Source organism: Mobula hypostoma, chromosome 27, assembly GCF_963921235.1.
Source record: "Mobula hypostoma chromosome 27, sMobHyp1.1, whole genome shotgun sequence".
In the NCBI taxonomy this organism is placed as follows: domain Eukaryota; kingdom Metazoa; phylum Chordata; class Chondrichthyes; order Myliobatiformes; family Myliobatidae; genus Mobula; species Mobula hypostoma.
This window is the reverse complement of record NC_086123.1, coordinates 33,019,592-33,041,513: the sequence shown is the minus strand read 5'-3', so window position 1 is coordinate 33,041,513 and position 21,922 is coordinate 33,019,592. Positions and strand designations below refer to the sequence as shown.

The 21,922-nt window shown below is 40.3% G+C and overlaps 1 protein-coding gene across 1 annotated transcript in view; it reads left to right on the top strand.

The window, feature by feature from the left end:
* morc2 (MORC family CW-type zinc finger 2) overlaps window positions 1–21,922 on the top strand; it is a 104,426-nt gene that overhangs the window by 21,247 nt on the left and 61,257 nt on the right. Inside the window, exons 2-7 of the mRNA XM_063034173.1 lie at window positions 7,740–7,793; window positions 13,571–13,605; window positions 16,422–16,490; window positions 18,514–18,604; window positions 20,878–20,986; window positions 21,383–21,542. Of these exons, the coding sequence (XP_062890243.1) occupies window positions 7,740–7,793; window positions 13,571–13,605; window positions 16,422–16,490; window positions 18,514–18,604; window positions 20,878–20,986; window positions 21,383–21,542 (518 nt within the window). The remainder of the gene's footprint in view (window positions 1–7,739; window positions 7,794–13,570; window positions 13,606–16,421; window positions 16,491–18,513; window positions 18,605–20,877; window positions 20,987–21,382; window positions 21,543–21,922) is intronic.

Here is a 21,922-nt window from a genome sequence, read left to right as displayed (position 1 = left end):
TGTGGCATGAAATGTCTGTTTACTTATTTTGCATTACAGTGGAAATAGAATTCACCATTTGAGCCTATTTACATAATAGCAGAATACATTGACTTTTACACATGGCTTAGTCTGGGCTGGGTTACCACTTAGTCAAAAATTGATCATAAATGTCAAAACAGACATGATGGATTATATGCTGGAAATCTGGATCAACACATACAAAACGCTGGAGGGACGCTATCGGTTAGGTAGCATCTGGAGTCACTGTTGAGCTGGCAAGTGACAGAGGAATTGAGTGAGGGGGGAGGCCGGAAACTGGGGGAGAACGGGATAAGTGGGAGAGACAAAGGGTGAAAGGAGGAGATCATGGACTAAAGGGAGAGAGGTAGGGAACCAGAGGGTGGAAGGTGAAGGTGATAGGTGAGTCATGATAGGGGAGTGGAAATAGAAGAGGGTAAAGGAAAATGGGGGAGCAGAGGGGAGTGGTTACCAGAAGTTATAGAAATAGATGCTGATGCCATCAGGCTGGAGTCTACCGAGAAGGAATACGAAGTTTTGCTCTTGCCATCTATGGCTGGCTTCACCATGGCAGTAGAGGAAGTCGTGGTCAGTGTGGGAATGGGAAGTGGAATTATACTTGATCGCCACTGCGAGACCCTCACTAATGTGATGGATGTAGTGAAGGTTCTTGATGAAGCAATCCCTCAGTTTGTGTCGGGTCTCACTGATGTAGACCCACCAGATACAATAAATGACACTGGTGGATTTGCATGTGAAGTGCTGTCTCACCTGGAAGACCTATTTAGGGTCTTGAATAGTTGTGAGGCAGGTGGTGTGTGGGTAGGTGTAACTTTTAGCACAGTTTCAGGAATAAATGCCTGGGGCAAAGGTGGAAGAAATGAGTGGACAAAGGCATCACAGAGAGGGCTATCCCTGTGGAAAGTGAAAAGGAGAGAGTGAGGGAAGGTACGTGATCGTGAGATTCTATTGGAGATGGTTAAAGTTGCATTGTTTTCACCTGCCCCTTCCCCACAGAATTCGTGTCCTTGTAGTTCTATTTTGTCCTCCCACTTTCCCATCCTACCTAATCATTGATACTTTGCATGCCCTGCACCACTTGAACAGTTTTCATTTCCTACCTCTGACTGCCTCATTTCACCATGGGCGATCAGTCCTCCTGTACTACTTTTTTCCATCAGGAAGGCCTCAAGTCAAGAAAGAAGAGCGAGCCAACAGACCCGACCAGTTCCCCTGCTACCATCTTCCTCCATCTGGCATCCTCCCACTTTCTCCAGATCAAAGGTGTACTCATATGAGCCTCAGCTTTGCTTGCCTTTTTATCAGCTATGTAGAACAGTCCATGTTCTAAGCCTAAATACCCCTCCAGCTCTTTTCACTGCTACATTAATGACTTTATTGGTCTTGCTTCCATTACCCATGTAGAGTTTGTAAACTTGATCAACTTTGCCTCCAACTTTCATCCTGTCCTTATATTTAGTTGGTCCATCTCCCCATCCTTGATCTCTGTCTCCTTCTCCAGGGACATATTATCTGCCAACATCTTTTACAAACATACTGACTTCCATAGTTGCCCTAACTACCCCTCTTCCCACCCTGTACTTGCAATGATGCCATTCCTTTCTCTGGGTTCTTCTGTCTCTGCCACATCTGTCCTCGTGATGAGGTTTTCTGTTCCAGGGCGTACAAAATGGCCTTTTATTTACAACCAGAGAATGAAGTTTTTCTTCCTTTGCTGTCAATGCAACAGTCAGCTGCATCTCCCCTATTTCCTGCATGTTCACCCCCGTTCTATCTTCCCTCCAACATAACCTAGTACCCCTCAAATCTCCACTTCTAACATGTTCTCTGTATCTTCTGCTATCTCTAACAGAATGTCATCACTGGGCACATCTTCCTTTCCGGAGGGATCGTGCTCTCTGTGACTCCCTTTTCCACTTGCATCAATCACCTTCCAGGCATTTTCCCTGCAACATGGACATGACTAGGTCATTTATTGTATCCAGTGCTTCTGGTGCAGTCTCCTCAACATTGGTGAGACGAGATGCAGACTGGGGGTATTACATCACCGAGGACCTTCACAGCCAGGGTCTCGATGTGGCCAGTTGTTTTATTTCCACTTCTCATTCCCACACTGGCGTCTGTTCACAGCCTCCTCCATTACCATGTTGAAGCCAGATCCCTCTCTGTTCATCACCTATCACCTGCCAGCTCGTGCTTCAACCCCCACCCCCACTCTTTTATTCTGGCTTCTGTCATCTTTCATTCCAATACTATAAGATCGTAAGACATAGGAGCAGAATTAAGTCATTTGGCCCATCGAGTCTGCTCTGCCATTTAATCATGGCTGATCCTTTTTTTTTCTCCTCCATTTCCCGGCATTCTCCCCATAACCTTTAATGTCATGTCCAATCAAGAACCTATCAGCCTCTGTCTTAAGTACACCCAAGGACCTAGCCTCCACACCCGCACGTGGCAAAAAATTCCACAAATTCACCACCCTCTGGCTAAAGAAATTTCTCCGCATCTCTGTTTTGAATGGACGCCCATCTATCCTGTGGCTGTGCCCTCTTGTCCTAGACTCTTCCACCATGGGAAACATCCTTTCACATATCTACTCTGTCTAGTCCTTTCAACATTCGAAATGTTTCAATGAGATCCCTCCTCATCCTTCTGAATTCTGGAGTACAGACCCAGAGCCATCAAATGTTCCTCGTATGATAACCCTTTCATTCCTGGAATTATCCTTGTGAACCTCCTCTGGACCCTCTCTAATGCCAGCACATCTGTTCTAAGGTGAAGAGTCCAAAACTATACACAATACTCAAGGTGAGGCTTCACCAGTGTCTTATAAAGCCTCAGCATCACATCCTTGCTCTTGTATTCTAGACCTATTGAAATGAATACTAATATTGAATTTGCCTTCTTCACCACTGACTCAACCTGCAAGTTAACCTTCAGGGTGTTGTGCACAAGGACTCCCAAGTCCCTTTTCATCTTGGAGTTTTGGATTTTCTCCCCATTTAGAAAATATTCCACACACTTATTTCTGCTACCAAAGTGCATGACCATGCATTTTCCAACATTATATTTCATTTCCCACTTTCTTACCCATTCTCCTAATCTCCTAAATCAACGAGCTCAGCATGCGTGCAGGAAGCAGCACCAATGCAGTTGTCGATGTAGGAAGGAAAATTGGGGGACAGATAGCAGTATAGGCTTGGAACATGGATTGTTCCACAAAGCCAACAAAAAGGCAGGCATAGCTGGGACCCATATGGGTGCCCCTGGCTACACCTTTAGTTTGGAAAAAGTGGGAGGAGCCAAAGGAGAAATTATTAAGAGTAAGGACTAATTCCACTAGGTGGAGCAGAGTGGTGGTAGAGGGGAACTGGTTAGGTCTGGAATCCAAAAAGAAGTGGAGAGCTTTGAGACCTTCCTGGTGGGGGATGGAGGTATATAGGGACTGAACATTCATGGTGAAAATGAAGTGGTGGGGGCCAGGGAACTTAAAATCATTGAAAAGAATCAGAGCGTGAGAAGTGTCACGAACGTAGGTAGGAAGGGATTGAACAAGGGATAAAACAGTGTTGAGGTATGCAGAAATGAGTTTGGTGGAGCAGGAACAAGCTGAGACAATGGGTCTACCTGGACAGGCAGGTTTGTGGATCTTGGGTAGGAGATAGAAACGGGAAGTGCAGGGTGTGGGAACTATAAGTTTGGTAGCAGTGGATGGGAGATCCCCTGAGCGGATATAGTTGGTGATGGTGTGGGAGACAATGGCCTGGTGCCCCTTATTGGGGTCATGATCGAGGGGTAAATAAGAGGGGGTATCCGTGAGTTGTCGCTGTGCCCCGTCAAGGTAGAGGTCAGTACACCAGACTACAACAGCACCCCCCTTATCGTTGGGTTTTATAGTAAAGTTAGGATTAGTGCAGAGGGAGTGGAGAGCAGAGCGTTCGGAAGGAGTGAGGTTGGAATTGGAGCAAGGTTTGGAGAAGTCGAGATGGTTGATGTTCCGTTGGCAGTTAGCAATAAAGAGATGCAGAGCAGGCAGAAGACCAGAGCGGGGTGTCCATGAAGAGGAGGAGGTTGAAGACAGGGGAAGGGGTCATCGGTGGGTGTGGGAGAATCCTTGCCGAAGAAGTAAGCTTGAAGACGGAGCCGGCGGAAGAAGAGTTCAGCGTCATCTGATTGATACTAATGAAAGTTCTCGGGCCAAAATATCAACTGTTCATTTCCCTTCATAGATTTGCCTGACCTGCTGCTGAGTTCTAGCATTTTGTGTGTAGTGATATAAATGTCAAAAGGACATTACCATTTATTGTGTTCTGGATACTCTGATAGAATTTTATCAGATTTCACATAACTTTCAAAGACTGGAAGCATCTTTGGAGAAGTAGACTTAGTTTTAAGATTTACTTTCTACACCTGACTGGATTTTGCTACCTCGAAATTACTGCAGTTATTTAGAGTGCCATCACTTTGATTAAAAATGTCTTGCACGACTAGTTTGGGGTAGGAGGGGAAAGTTATAGTGTTAGTATGGTGGGATATAGTGTGAGAGACAAGAGGTCAAAATCTGGTAAAGTACTTTGGCAATATGAAATTCCCTTGGGTTATGTTTCAGTTGGATACTTATTCCTAAAGACAGAAGATAAATAAGTATGGATATCTATCTGCCTGCTCAGCCTTTATTATCTAACTTTGAATATAATAGCGAGAGAGAGATTAGAGTTATACAGCACTCTTCAGCCCACTATGCCTGTGCCTGTGCCTGTGCCTGTCCAAACTAATCTGACTTGCCTCCGTTCATTCCGTATCCGTGTCTGCCTTGGTTGGCCACTTGGAAATTTCCTGCACTACTCTTGCTATTGTGCAGACAGTATATATGTCTTTATTGTTGTGAGAATATTTCAAATTTAGTGTATCTGGTTAAATCATCACATTTTTTTGGATCTGTAATCTTGAGATGATACTTAATTTTGAGAGGAAGTTTTTTGTTCAGATGTATGACTTGCTTCCCATTGTTTTATTTGTACACTAACCTTTGCTGTTTCTAGAAAAGTATAGTTAGGGTGATACATCTCATAGAGCATTTGGTGATGTGGGAATCTGATGTAACTGAAGCAGAACAATTTAATGGTGAAACTACAGACAGGCTTTGAGTCAGAACCCCAGGGGTTTGTGAACATTTAACATTGGTGTTGCCACGGGCTTTTCAGTGTATAAGGGAAGGAAACAAAAGTGCAGCAGAGCATTTGCTATATTGCAGAAGAAAAATAACCTGAAGGGTTCAGAAATAGAGCTACTACAGACATCCAAGTATTGCAGCAAATTAGTGTTTGCTGAAATGCTGATGGAACTAATGATATCACCAGGATTTAAGACGCTCGTCTGCATTTAATACAATTACATTGTGCCCACTTATATTCAAGGAAAGCATAGGTGTAGTGCGAAATGATTTGTTACTAGACTAACTACTGAATAGAGTAACTTGATGGAGTAAGAGAATTTCAAAGATTCAAAGTACATTTATTATCAAAGTATGTATACAGTACACAACCCTGAGATTCGTCTTCCCACAGCCAGCCGCAAAACAAAGAAACACTTGAACCCGTTAAAAGAAAACATCAAGCATCCAATGTGCGAGGGGAAAGAAAAAACAATTGTGCAATTGGCAAAAAATGAGCGAATAACACACTGAATATTAAACATCAAAGTGTATCCTTGAAACACTCTTGGAATGTTTTGTTTTGTTTAGTTCATTGAACTCAGCACTGTGTCGCTTGTTGACTACAGGTTGCACAGCCAGTCCACCCCGATCAAAATCGCATAAAAATGGGACCAGTCAAGAAATTAGAAACTCATAACATGAACTGCAGAGTCCTCTTAAAAACCACTCCAATCAGTAAACCATGCTGATCAAACCTTGCCCAAGATCCAGGACTCTGGTGGCAGCAAGTGAGAGTGAGAGACCAGTTATATCTTTGTCCTCATTGATTTCAGTCTTGCTCAACACTTTGATCGGCAAGTTGGATGAGAATTGTAGCTGATCATGGGTTTGTACTCTGCTGTTAGGCCACACACTCCTTTCCCGGTCTCGCTGTCAACCATGCCAAATTCCTTCGGAAGCAGGAAAAGCGCCAGATCTTTCAGTTGGCCCCAAAACATAATAACGTAATGTAAATTACAGGCTTCGATTGCACACGGATTAGTAGCAGAAGTATATTTAAAAGAAGTGTAGTAGTAGTAGTAGTAATCCCAGGTAAAACCATGCTGTTTTAAAGTACATTGAGGTGTACCACAATACGCAAATGCTTTTTATTTGAATGCACAGATAATAGATGAATTAATGGCACAAATTAAAAGGAATGGAAATTACTTAATAAAGGTCACAGAGACCTGAGTGCAGTACCCAAGGCTGGAAATTAAATATTCATGCGTACTTCGTTTTTAGAAGGGAGAAGAAAAGTGGAACATAAAGTAATAAATAATAAAGGATGGAAGAATCATAATTTGTGGAGTAGTTTAGTTGTGCATTGTACCAGTGGCAGTACTGGTGCAGATTGTCTATAGGCCCCAAATAGTAAGCCCCTAGGGCATGATATAATTCAGAAAATAAGAGGCGCATCTAATGATGATGATAAAATAATCGTGGGACCATAGACTGGGATAACCATATGAAAGATAAGTTCATTGAGTGTATTAGAGGTGACTTTCTAGATCAGGGTGCTGAGGAGCCGGAGAAAACATGCTAATTTAGACCTGGTGTTGTGCAGTGTGATTTGTTCGTTAAAGGGATGTTAAGGGAAGCACCAGCATGATTATGTTGAATGGTTGAAAATAATTTAGTTGAATCTGAAATCAGTACCTAACAAAAGAGCTACAAAGGTATGAGTGATAAGCTGACTATGGGAGATAGGAAAACTGAAATGAGCAGTGGTTAACATTTAAGGAATTTAAACAGCGCAACAAATGCAAATCCATTTTAGGTACAAAAGTGTGAAGGATTGTTTAGCCATAATTGTTATGCAGAGACAGATTTGGTTTCGGCTTGCCACTCTCTCCTGGTTATATACTGTATTATATAGTAATATTGTATCCAAAATTATTGGATAACCTGTAGGTGTTTTTAATTATGGTAATAGCCATTGATTTCTCAGCAGTTATTTGTAGTAATTAAGTAAAGTAAGTAACTGAGAATTTACAGAAGCTGGAGGAAAGAAAACAAGAAATGCCTATTTATTGAATAGTATTTACCAGTAAGATTTATAGATTTTTGTGGTGAATTAAAATCATCACACAACTGTCTTTCTGTGGGATAATAAAATGGATCTAGTATAGGATTAGTGAAAATGGATCTTTGATAGTGCAGATTCAGTGGGCTGAAGGGTCTGTTTGTATGCTATATAATTCTACAATCTTAATATTTTACCTTGATCTCTGCTTGGTGATCCTGCAGTACTTATCAATATAACTAAAAGATCACTGTACTTCTGCAGTGATGTGTTAATATACAATATCTAAGAAACTGAACCTATAAACTTTTTGCTGGAATCAGAGTTCATATGCATATGATATACAGAAGCTTCACCCATTCATTGTTCTATTTTACACAAGTTAACAAATAATGCTCAGTATGATAATGAACTTTTTTTTCTTGCTCATCTATATTTTGAAATTCTATATGGAAGAAAGTAGATATGACTGTATCTGTTTTGTTTTGAACATTTCAGAACCACTCATGAATTTCTTTTTGGAGCTTTGGCTGAGCTGGTGGACAATGCCAGGTAGGGTCACCATCTTTATAACTGTTATCCTCTCATTTCTGTACATTTTGTGGGTGTTTGCCCTTTGTAGCTGCTTTCATTTCATTTGTGTACTTATTTAGTTGAACATCATCTGTGTTTGCAAGTGTTACATTCTTACAATCCACCCTATTTGGTTTCTGTGAAAAATGCACAAAGAACTTCCACTTCTTGGTTGAATGTTATTTGACGCTCTAGTGCAGTGTTTTAGTGATGTTGGAGGTGCCATCCCATGGATGAAACTACTTAACATTTATCTGCTTCACTGATCTGATAGATATTAAACTTTTCTGTGCTGCTGTTTCAAGATGAACGAGAAGCTTAACACCCCTGTCTCTTCATCTGATCTGTTTGTGGAACTTGACAAGAATTGAATGGCTGCTGTGCTAGTATGCACACCACTTGCTACACTTCAAAAAAAAACACAAGTGTGTATATTTCAATGTGGTGGGATTTATTTAAGCATACAGCACGTTGACTGTTTTGAATTGCTGCCTGTCAGAAAGTAGTAGGTTCCAGCAGTGGTGTCTTGATGTAACACTTCCCCACATCATTCCCCAACCCCCAATTATTTTCAGCTTTGACTATTTTCATGATGTGTCAAAATATGAATTGGCGAACATTACAGATTGAAAACAAGCATACTGTTGTTTACCTTTGGGTATCACTGTATCATTTAAAGTTCCTTGCAGAGAAGATTATTGGGGAATATGTTAATGATTACTTGTGTATATGTAGTTCTTCAGAAATGAATAAGACTGTCTAGAAACATAGAAAACCTACAGCACAATACAGGTCCTTTGGTCCACAAAGTGGTGCCGAACATGTCCCTACCATAGAACTACCTAGGCTTACCCATAGCCCTCTATTTTCTAAGCTCCATGTATCCATCCAGGAGTCTCTTAAAAGACCCTATTGTCTCCGTCTCCACCACCACCGCCAGCAGCCCATTCCACGCACTCACCACTCTCTGCGTAAAAAATAGTTACCCCTGACATCTCTGTACCTACTTCCAAGCACCTTAAAAATATGCCCTCTCATGCTAGCCATTTCAGCCCTGGGAAGAAGCCTCTGACTATCCACACGATCAATGCCTCTCACTATCTTGTGGTCCTGTGGTCTGTTTTCTGCTTAACAAAGGAACTTGATGTATTCCATCAAATCTGCATTAACTGGCAATTTGACAATATGACACATTAAATATATTTTGTGCTGTTTTATAAACATGTGAAAGCTCCAGGTTACTATTATGGTATTCCATAGTTTAAGGTGAGACTAGGCAGCTTTCGTATATATTTTGCAGTTGTTTCCAGATATTGGTATGATCAACCTGTTCTCTGGTGTTCAAATACATTCAGAATCAGGTTTAATATCGTCAGCATATGTCGTGAAATTTGTTAACTTTGCGGCAGCAGTATAATGCAATACATAATAATAGAGAAAAATGCGTGAATTGCAGTTGTGTGTGTGTATATATATATATATAAATAGTAAAATTAGTGCAAGAAAAAGCAGTGAGGTAGTGTTTATGGGTTTAAAGTCCATTCAGAAATTGGATGACAGAGGGGAAGAAGCTATTCCTGAATCTTTGAGTGTGCACCTTCAGGCTTATGTACGTCCTCCTGATGGCAGCAATGAGAAGAGAGCTTGTCCTAGGAATGATGGATGTTGCCCTCTTGAGGTATCACTCCTTGAAGATGTCCTGGATACTACGGTGGCCAGTGCCCATGGAGTTGACTGAGCTCCATCATGGGCACGTATGGTGTTTGATGCCTAAATACTAAGCCCATGTACCCAGAATAGAAAGTGACATCAAAATTTGTGAGGAATATCTCCTTAATTTAATTGTCCTTACTTGTGTGTGCTTGTGCTCTTTCTTGACCTGGCTCTCTTTTCAGAGTTCAGATTTCGCTATTGCATTTATTTTCTATTCTAGGATCAAGCATGTTGGAGAAAAATAAGCTTTTTCCATGAATTGAAAAACCTAATGCTTTGAACCTTATTTTTGTTAACTCAGTTGGAAAGTTTGGTGAACAGTTTACATTATTTGGGAGGTTTCGCTACCTCTCTCTGCAACTGGTTCCTCAACTTTGGTGATTAAAACTTCCTCCCGTCTGACAATCAATGTAGGCTGTATGCTTAGCATAGTGCTCTGCTTTCTCTACACTCACGGCTGTGTGGCTAAGCAGGGCTCCAATGCCGTATATAAATTTGCAGATGACCCTACTGTTAGAGGCCCTCCTTTGGTTGGGATAGACCATGTATATTGTACGCTAGCTGTCTACGTGATGTGTGAGCCGAGGCAGTCCGATATGGCGAGCAAGCTGTTGCCCATTAGCAGGCTCCCTCTCTCCATGCAGCTGATAAATCCAAAGGAACAGCAGAGACCAATGCAGTTTAGCACCAGTGGATTGCATGAGTTGCCAGTCAGCATTGAACTCAGCATCCGACTGTCTTGGGGACTCCAACTCTGGAGTTTTCCTCGGGGTTTACTCCTGAAACCTTCCCCATGAGTGGGTAAAGCTGCATGGCAGCAGAGATTTGAGATCAGAATTTTCCTTCTAGGTGAGCTGCCAAGCACAGCTGATGAGCTCCATGTGCCCAGAGTGACTGGTTTTAAAGCACCAGTATCCCGTCTTTGCTCCTTCTTCTGTCAGTAGAAATGGTTCAGTTGGACTTGGTAGCTAAACCACATGTGCAGGCCAGGAGTTGAACTTGGATGTCAGAGGCTATTTGAGACACACACCATTGGGGGCATGTAATAAGTACTGGGATCTTATCCCCACCACCAGCCCCAGTTATAACAACCTTAAGGAACCATGACACTACTGTTGTTGGCAAAATCTCAGATGGCAACGAGGAGGAATACAAATCGGCTAATTAAGTGATACGACAGCAAAAAAAAACCCTCTCAACGTCAGCAAGACTAACGAATTGAATATAGATTTCAGGAAGAGGAAGTGGGGAGAAGACACACCAGTCATCAAAGAGATCAGCAGTGAAAAGGGTGAGCAGCTTACTTGGTGCCTACATGTTAGAATTAGATTAGATTCAACTTTACTGTCATTGTGCCAAATATAGATACAAAGCCAATGAAATGCAGTTAGCATCTGACCAGAAATCCAAAGAATAGTGTTATTTACAAAATAACTGCGAATAAAAATTAAGTGCTACAGCACACAAATATAAAAGTACTGAGACAGTACAATATGGGTGCAGTACTGCTTAGAGCTGTGATGTGAGGTTCAGCAGGGTCACAGCCTTAGGGAAAAAGCTCTTCCTGTGCCTGCTGGTGTGGGAGCAGAGGCCCCTGTAGCGCCTACTGGATAGGAGGAGAGTAAAAAGTCCATGGTTAGGGTGAGATGCATCCTTGATAATGCTTTTCACCATGTCCAGGCAGTGTTTATGGTAGGTGTTTTCAATGGTGGGCAATTGGGTGCTGATAATCCGCTGGACAGTTTTCACCACACACTGGAGTGCTTTGCGGTCCGATACGGGACAATTGCCATACCACACTGAGATGCAGTTGGTGAGTATGCTCTCAATGGTACAGCAGTAAAAGTCCGTCAGTATCCTGGGACAGAGGTGAGCTTTCTTGATGCTTCACAGGAAATAAAGGTGCTGTTGCGCCTTTTTGATTAGGATGGAAGAGTTCAGGGACCAGGTGAGATCCTCGGAAATGTGGATACCAAGGAATTTGAAGCTTGATACACGCTCCACTGCAGCTCCGTTGATGTAGATGGGGACGTGAGTGTGACTCCTGGCATGCCTGAAGTCCACAATGATCTCCTTGGTCTTCTGGGTGTTAAGGGCCAGGTTGCTGTCGGCTCACAATGCAGCCACGTGCTGGACCTCATCCCTGTATGCCGTCTCGTCATCCCCTCTGATCAGGCCAACCACTGTGGTGTCGTCTGCAAACTTGATTATGGAGTTAGAACCATGTACAGGAACGCAGTCATAGGTGAAAAGTCATTACAGAAGAGGGCTCAGCACACAGCCTTGAGGCACACCGGTGTTCAGGGTAAGAGTGGAGGAGGAGAGGTTGTCTAACTTAACTGACTGGGGACTGTTAGAAAGTCCAAGGTCCAATTGCCGAGGGATGAGCTGATACCAAGCTGGCGAAGTTTGGCGATCAGCTTGGAGGGGATCACAGTTTTGAATGCCAAATTAAAGTCAATGAGCAGCATTCTGACATAAGAGTTGGGGCTGTCCAGGTGGGTCAGGGCAGAGTGAAGTGCCGTGGAGATGGATCCTCTGTTGACCTGTTGGTGCGATAGACAAATTGATGGGTGTCCAGGGTAGTGGGCAGACAGGATTTCAGATGTGATAGAACCAGTCTGTCAAAGCACTTTGCAGTGATGGGGATGAGTGCAACTGGACAGAAGTCATTCAGGCCCGTGGCAGTGGAATGCTTCAGCACTGGCACTTTGGTGGCGATCTTGAAGCTTGTAGGAACAACTGCCTGGGCCAGGGATGGATTAAAAATATAGAGGATCTATCCTGGGTCCGACACATCAATGCAGTTATGAAGAAGGTGTGTAGGTGGCTCTACTTTGTAAGGAGTTTAAGAATGTGTGGTATGTCATCAAAGATTCTTGTAAATTTCTATGGATATACAGTGGAGAGCATTCTGACTTTGCATCACAGCCCAGTGTGGATGTTCCAGTGCACAGGATTGCAAGGGGCTGCAGTGTTGCAGACTCAGCTGGCTCCATTATGCGCATGCCTCCCTACCATCAAGGACATCTTCACGAGGTAGTGCCCAGCAAGGCAGCATCCTTCAGTAAGGACTCTCACCAACTGGGACGTGCCCTCTTCTCTTACTACCCAGTGCGGAGGTATAGGAGCCCGAAGGCCCACACTCAACGACTCAGAAACCATTCCCCCCCCCCCAAAATCAGATTTCTGAATGACCCACGAATGCTACCTCATTAATCCCTTAGTACTATTTATTTATTTTGTAATTTATAGGAATTTTATGTCTTAGAATTAGTAAAGTTAATTCTAAATTTTCAATTATGCTTTTCAGATTCAATTTCTCATTGTGTCATGTTGAATCTACCTACATCAATCTTGATTTTTCCACAGTGAAACAATTAGTATGTTAATCTATAGGAATGCCACAATGAGCAATTAAATCTTTTGAATTTTTAGTTTCTTGTCAGTTAGGTCCAAGCTCTGATAATCTGACACTGTGTTATGGGAGTAATGATAGGAGAATTAAAATGATGTCCTGAATACCTGTATTGTTGACCAGATATCTGTGCAGGTACCATATTGGGTGTTAATATGATTTGCATTCCTTTTCTGTGTAGGTGTTGCATAAGGATAATTTGTTGCTGTTGGATTAATTTTTATCATAAGTCATTCATTCACTTGGAAATATATCAACCATGTGTAATAGATACAGGGATTAAAATGAACATAAAATTGTTAGCATTTGAAGTTGGGTTTAGAGAGTTTTCAATTTATTAGGCTCACAGTAGGCGAGGGTAGTTTTGTACCTCAGAGCTTTGAATTGAACACATAATTGGGGTTAAAATATATTGTTAAATACTTGAGCCCTTTAGCTATCTTAACTCTTAACATCTGATTTGCAGTTTAATTGAGAATAAATTCTTAACTTTATGCTACTCAAACTGCAACAAGATTCAGTGTTTTAAAAGGCCTTCTGAAAAAATTAACCTTTTTATAGTTTGGGTGCAAATGCCCTTAATCTTTCATCTCTCAAATTTCAATCCCTTCATTAAATTTTGCAGAGATGCAGCTGCTACAAGAGTGGACATCTATACAGGTAAGTGGAGGTTTAATCACTTCTGTCCATTTAAATAGGCTGGTTACATGTTTAAAAAAAAAGTCCCGCTTTTGTCACAGAATATTGTTGGAAGTTCGCACCCATCTGCCCCTGAGTGGTATCTACAGATTTCCATTAAAATGACGTTAATATGACAGGAAAGAAAAATTGGTTAGCTCTTCATTCTAGGCTGCTATCCAACCCTTGAACTGGTGGATGAATTTGACAAATGCTTGGGAACAGGTCTACAACCCATGCAGTCAGGCAGGAAATTTCATTTGGATTTGCCTTGATGGCACTCAAAAAAACACACCAAATTCATAAAGTTTGAAGTAAATTTTATTATCAAAGTACTTGTATGTCATCATATACAACCCTGAGATTCATTTTCTTGTGGGCATACTCAACAAATGTATAGAATAGTAACTTTACCAGAATCAACGAATGACTGCTGCTCTAGGGCATTCAACTAGAGTGCAGAAGACAACAAACTGTGCAAATGCAAGAAGAAGAAACAGTAATATAAATAAGCAATAAATATTGAGGACATCAGATGAAAAGTCTTTGAAAGTGAATCCATTGGAAGTGGGAGCATTTTAATGATGGGGGCAAGTGAAGTTATCCCCTTTGGTTTAAGAGCCTAATAGTTGAAGGGTAATAACTGTTCCTCAACCAGATGCTAATAGTCCTAAGGCTATTTACCTTCTTCCTGATGGCAGCAGCAAAAAAAAGAGCATGTTCGGAGTGCTTGAGGTCCCCGATGAAGCTGCTTTCCTGCGACAGCGTTTTATGTAGATGTGCTCAATGGTGAGGGGATTTTACCCATGATAGACTGGGCCTTATCCACTAATTCTAGTAGAATTTTCTGTTTAAGGATATTGGTGTAGGGAAAATTTACTTTGAACCTTGATTTTTTTTTTTGGTTTCTTGCTAAGTGGTAGCATAACTTATATGACCACTGGCAGGGGTGTAGTAGTGTAACTGGTGAACCTATTTCCTCACAACACCAGGATTCATCCTGAACTCGGTTCTTTGTCTCTGCGGAGCTTGCAAGTTCTCCCTTTGACTGCATGGGTTTCCACAGCCAATTCCGGTTCTCTCCTCCTCCCCCCATCCCCTCCCACCATGTCCCAAGGACATGCAGGTTGGTCGGTAGTTAACACTGTAAATTGCCCGAGGTGTGTACACAAGTGGTACAATCTTATGGAAGTGATGAAGTATGGAGGTAATAAAATCAAAGGGGATTAATGTGGGATTAGTATAAATAGTTGGTGGTTGGTACAGGGTTACAGAGCTTGTTTCTGTGCTGCATCTCTTTGACTCGCAATCTTATGTTGGGAAAGAAAAGGGTGAGAACACAACTTTTTTTTGACCATAAGACATAGTAGCAAAGTTAGGCCGTTTGGTCCGTTGAGGCTGCCCTGCCATTTCATCATGGCTGATCCCTTTTTCCTCTCAGCTCCAATCGCTTGCCTTCTCCCCGTATCCCTTCATGCCCTGACCAATCAAAAATCTGTCAACCTCTGCCTTACATAAAGATTTGACCTCCATAGGTGCGTGTGGCAAAGAGTTCCACAGATTCGCCACTCTTGCTAAAGAAATTCCTCCTTATCTCCATTCTAAAAGGACACCTCTCTATTCTGAGGCTGTGTCCTCTGGTTGTACACTCTCCCACCATAGGAAACATTCTCACCACATGCACTCTGTCAAGGCTTTTCACCATTCGATCACCCCTCATTCTTCTAAATTCCAGTGAATACAAGCCCAGATTCATCATGCACTCATCATATGCAAGCTGTACAATCCTGGAATCATTTGTGTGAACCTTCTTTGCACCCTCTCCAGTTTCAGCACTTTCTAAGTTGAGGGGCCCAAAACTGCTCACAATGCTCCAAGTGAGGCCTCACCAATGCTTTATTAAAATCTCAACATTATATCCTTGCTTTTATGTTCCAGTCCTCTTCAAATGAATGCTAATATTGCATTTGTCTTCCTCACCACAGACTCACCCTGCAAATTCACCTTTAGGGAATCTTGTACAAGGACTCCCAAGTCCCTTTGTGCCTCAGGTTTTTGTATTTTCTTTGCTAAGCACAGTTTTGTTTCAGGTAGCTATTATAATTTTACTACTTTTCGCTTCTGAAGATGGCTTGCTGATGCAAATCTCCAATGTGGGCTAATAATTCTGAAAAGAAAACCCACAATTGGGTACCTATTTTTAATATTGAAGATTGGTTGGTTATGATCGACACCTTGCCCTTGTCTACTCTATTGCATGAATATTCCAGCAGCACTGAAAAGTGGAATCAGTAGCTTTGTGCTGGATTTTATTTACTTTATTATTCGACTTTTTGTTCTTGCTACATGAGCACACCGAATTAAAGAAAATAATCATAAAAGTACAAGTATTTGTTATATGTTAAACAGTTCTACTTTGTAAAAATAATTTGGATCAAGGGTTGGACAAAAGACTGCAGTGTCCTTAGGTTGCTAAGAACACTTAATTCTTGTTTCCACTACAATAAATTAGAAAAAGAGCTGTCTCCTTTGGTTTCTAGAGGCTGAAGGCTCATTTATGTTAACTACCTGTAGCTTGTCAATTATTGCACTAAATTGACAGTGCCACTAAGCGATGGTGTCCTGTGTGAACTTGCAACTATCATAATGTGTAGCAGGAGCTTTATTTGCCTCTATCCATGCTGCATCTGGCATATGATTGCTTCATATTGTCACCCTAAACTAAATTGATGAATTTATTTATATATGCTTTTTTTTTTCTTTTGTGCTGTCAACTAAAATTACTTGCTTATTTCTAGTAAGGAATGTAGATTTGCGAGGAGGATTCATGTTATGCTTTTTGGACGATGGAACTGGGATGGATTGCAGTAAGTAAATGTGATATTTCAAGATGGGCACAGATGTTTTACAGAAGCATATTATAGAGTAATGAGTCACTTTCAAAATACGTAGTTGTAAATGATAGCATCGGAAATGTACTGTTTGCAATAATGTACTTTTACCAGGGTGATATTGACCATTCTGCTCGGGCATGTTGTGTTTGTCAGTAGTACAGTTAAGCTGAGGACTTGTATGGAAAAAGAAAATTCATTGCTGTTCAAAAGCAAGCTACCAGGTGTGATTTCAATTTCATGGATCTAATATAACTTGTGGAAAAAGGCCAATATTAAACAGACCAATTTGTATCGGGCATTGGTCTTAGTTAAAACAAGGTGATAAACTATTAACCACGTGGAGTCACATTAGTCTGAGATTTCTTTTGCTGCAGCAATTACTATTTTAATTTTTTAGCACGACAGTAACTAATCTGTTGTCTGTGAAATCAGATTTTTTTTACATTAGATACTCAGGGTTTTGATTATTTTTCATAGTTTTCTCATCCCAACAAAACCAAAAATTAGTTGTACCAGTCCAATAGGCTTGCATTTGGAAGCTTCTTTGCTATGTCATGACCCACTACAAAGTGGTGCTCGTGTGTCACTCTCTGAAAGGTATCTTTCAGGGAGGCATTGAACTGAGGTCTCATCTTTGTTTGGTGGATGTAAAACAATCCATGGCACTGTTTTGATGAGCAATGTGGGAATTATTCCCAGTGTTGTGGCCAATAGCTTATTCTGAAATCATTATTAAATAAAAATACTATCAGGATTATCTGACATGTTGTCACACAAAGAACAGACTTCCATTTAGTATTGCTGGCAAACTTTTTAAGTATCGTCACCAGATAGAATTATTTTTTTTAAATTATGATTTCCATCATTGAATTTTATGGGCAGAAATTAAGCAAATATCTTTTTGGGCTTCTAATGTGAAATGATGTTTGCATTTATGCAGTATTTTTATTGAATCCAAAGGCTTTGCAAAGTGTTTCAAAACTTAAGAATATTTTTAAAGCAGAATTATTTTTTATAAGAAATATGCCAGTCAATAGGTGCATAGCGAGCTTCCAAATATAGCGATGTAACGAGCACAATTTTCTTTCAACAAATATTGATTACAGATAAAAATTGGGTAGATATCATAGAATAAATCTCTTTGCAAAGTATTATCATAGCTCCTTACATTTCATTTGAGAGGCAGATGATAACTGTAGAGTTGTAAAGTGACAATTTGTGCCACTTTCCAATTAACAATTTATCAGAATTCAGGCTTATATGTAAAATTTAGAGTTTGCTAAAATGTATCATAAAAATTAAGGTCTTCCTCCTCAGAAATGACACATGGAATTTGTAGAAGAATTAATGCAAAAAAAAAATCCCTCTGGAGTTTGAGGGACCCCTGAATTGCTGCTTTGAATGTGGTGGACAAATAATGATGTACAGTAAATCAGTTAATCTATTCAGTTGCATCTTGGTTTTCATTTTGTGTATTTTGATTTAATGAATGTTCTGTGCTGCTGCTGGCTTTAGTCTGCCTGGTTGTCGAGCTGCAGCAGTGTACAAGTTTTAATTGTTTCTTTGGTTAAGGTTATCTCCAGACTACTGACATTTGACATCACACCTGACAGTTTCTGCCTCTAAGTAGTAAGGCTTTCCTGATTGATGTCCCTTACTACTTGGGTAAGCCCTGGTGATTTTGTGATGGCATGGCAAATCTTGGTGAATGATGAGAAAATGCATATGTAAGCATCCTGCTCTGCAAGACATTGCATTGCAATTACTTGGATTTGGTTATAAAAGCATATGCAAATTGTAGCTGGTAGTGCTTGCACTCTATTCAGTGTGTATTCCTTACCCTTGCAACTTGTTGCCTTCTGACTGTTTTGAATCTGGTGGTACTGTTCTTTTAAGTGCTGAGTCAAGACAGAGATTTATTATACAGTATGAAGTAAATATTTGGCATGTTTTATTTTTTTCACAAAGGACTTTAACTTAACTTCCTCCCCAACAGATGAAGCTGCCAGTGTGATCCAGTTTGGAAAGTCTGCCAAAAGAACCCCAGAATCCACTCAGATTGGACAGTATGGAAATGGGCTCAAGTCGTAAGTTTTTCCAATTTCAGTCAGATTTGTCTCCTTTTCTTAAGTTAACTGTCCACAGCAAAACATTGCTGAAATTTTCTTGGGGTAATTTATAAATGAATAATGCTACCTGCAGGGGAAGTAATTTTACAGGATTAATACCCATTTTTAGCTTTACACTATTTTAGAAATACTGAAGTAATGGGAAAGATAAATGTTTTAAAGCAAGATTTTTCCTAAAAACTTTGATAAAGTTTGCTGGTGTTGGTTTCAGCAATTGATATGAAAATTTTCAGAAATTTTGCAATTGTAAACCTCAAATTTGCAAAAGTGCAGCAAAGCTACTGTACAGATAGAAGTTAATGTACTGTATTATATAATAAATGGCCATCTGTGGAATTGCATTGTGAGAAGAGCGATGCAATCTCAGTTTAAACCAAAGTTCCAAGCCTGGGGTCTATGGACCCCTTGCTTAATGGTATTGATCCATGCCTTAAAAAAGGTTGGGAACCCGTGGTTTAAACAAAGGATTGAAGTGGTGAGAAAAAAATCAGCACTTTAATGAACAAGGGTCCGAGTAGCTAAGGGCCGTATCATTGGTAGCTGTGTAAAGGTAATACGATCCAAAAAGAGCTATAAAATAAAGTAGTGAATGGTAATGGTAATAGTAAAGCATGGTCATCTCCAGAAAGACAAACATCCCACAATGTGTGATCAAGATCAGAAATACAAACATCAAACAAGTCAACAAATTCAAATATCTTGGCAGCCTAATAACAAATAATGGCAGGTGCGACACAGGTATCAAATACAGAATAGGAATGGCGAAAGAAGCTTTCCAAAAAATGAAGACTGTATTAACAGACAGAAAGATGAGCATGCACACTAAAAACAGAATACTGCAGTGTTACATTTATTCTATCCTGACTTGTGGAAGTGAATGCTGGACCATTTCTCCAGCAATAGAAAAGAGACTAGAAGCAGCTGAATTATGGTTCTACAGGAGAATGTTAAAAATATCATGGACCACACACACATCAAATGAAGAAGTTCTCAGAAGAGCCCAAGCAGTTCGATCACTCATACCAACAATAAGAGAAAGACAACTCAGATTCCTAGGACACATCATGCGGAAAGATGAACTAGAAAAACTCATACTCTCTGGAAAGATTGAGGGGAGTATACCTAGAGGAAGACCTCGGCTTATGTACATCAAAAACATAGCCAGGTGGCTACACATTGAGGAAATGGAAGTCATCCAAGAAACGAAGGATAGATCTATATGGAAAACCATGGTCACCAAAGTGTGCATCGGATATGGTACCTAGACAGCCAGACAGTGAATGGTACATATAGAGCTTACAAAGCTGTAAGATGTTGTAGTGAAAAGATGAACAAGACCAAGGAAGAATTTGAAGATAAAATTGACAAGCTAGATGTGCCATGGATAATTTGAGGTCATTCCTTTTGATTTTTGCACTAAAGATGAATAAAATCATTTTGGAAATATTATCATATTGAAATAAGAATCCACCATAACAAAACTGCATTTGGGATTTTTGCTTGTTGCTAGAGTTCTCAGTTCAGTGCCATTATGGAGTGCTTTCAACTCTAGAACCACACAGTTTCTTGCGAAAGTTAGATTAGAATGTTAATTATAGTCATTATATCTAATTGATATAAATGGTGCAGATAACATTTGCTCCATTTATATGGCAACAGCGTGGAAATTAAAATCTAGAGTTGAGGGAAGCATAATTAATGTAACATTGGTAGGCCCAGAGATCAGGAATATTACAGAGACATTGGAGATAATTACGTAAAAGAATTGAACCTTTAAAGTGTTGATAAAATTAAAATATTAGATGCAGAGGAGTGAGTTATAAAGGGATTTCTTTAGTTATCTTTCATTTATGCTATAGGGTGTCATTAGAATATGTTCCACGATGGGAAAACTATATTTGAGTAGCGACTCAGTTGACATACGTGAAAGATCAGAATATAGTGGCTGCTATGGCTTTCGTACAATTATACATGTTGGCAAAGCCACGGTAAAGTAAGGCATCACAAATCTATTGTTTGAATTTCCTCCAGATGTTCATCATGATAAACCACAGATCATTTATTGTGTGAACAGTTCACAAGGTGTATAGGAAGTCAGTAATTCTAACATAAATTATGTAGCAACAACTTTGAGAGGATAATTTAATAATGCACATTAAAATTATTAGGTACGTAAGAAAGTAATTTTGAACTTCTGTAAACTGTCAATATTTTGTTTTCATCCTCTTCAGTGGCTCAATGCGAATAGGCAGAGACTTTATTTTATTCACAAAGAAAGAGGATACCATGTCCTGTGTTTTCCTTTCGCGAACATTTCATGAAGAGGAAGGGATTGATGAGGTTGGTTTCTCCTTTGAGTTAAAGTTCTTCTATAAATTTTACAGTGCACTTTGTTTCCCCCACCCTTCATGAGTTACTTAATCCAATTAGTAATGCTGTCAGGTGACTCAGCTGTTTTGACTTGTTTTCCATGTCGCTACATTTTTTTCCCTGCCTCCAATTTGTGGGGCTGAGAACAGTTTTAATATGGCTACTGTCAGCTAGAGTGAGACAGAATAACATTGGAAGGAATCTCAGAGGTTTTCCTCAATTATATGTCATCTAAAAAGGAAATCCTTCATATCTGCTGAGTTATGGCCCACATGTATAGAAGTGGGTGGTGGTGGCGGCTTGAATGTACTAACCATGGTTTCTTCATTTTAATTGTGTGTTCTTTTTGTTTGGGGGGCAAAATAGGTGATTGTTCCACTTCCTACATGGAATTCCAAAACAAGAGAGCCCATGACTGATAATCCTGAGAAATTTGCCATTGAAACAGAACTTATCTACAAATATTCACCATTCAAGTCTGAGTCAGAGGTGATGGAACAGTTTGATAAAATCAAAGAAAATAATGGTAAGGGCATTTTTATATTCACTATCAACAATTATAGAGCTTTTTTTTTAAAGCGTAGTATGCCCAAAATACTTTATAGATGTAGTTATGAACTTCAGGCAGGAAGTGGGATCGAAGTTAAAGGTAGTAACTTTGAGTTATTGGAATAGAATGAGAATGCAAAGCCTCTGGTGCTGATGGGCTGGGAAATGGGGCTGGTTTACAGTTGACAGGAGGTGAAATTGATATGTTGGGTTCTGCACAGTGGAGGATTAAAAGCTGACAGTAAGTGCATTAGAATGGTCAAAACTAGTGTTCACAAATAATTGGATGTTGGATTTAGCAATTATAGAATTTGTTAAGCCAAGTTTTGGGTCTGGAAATGGGTGCAACTTAATGAG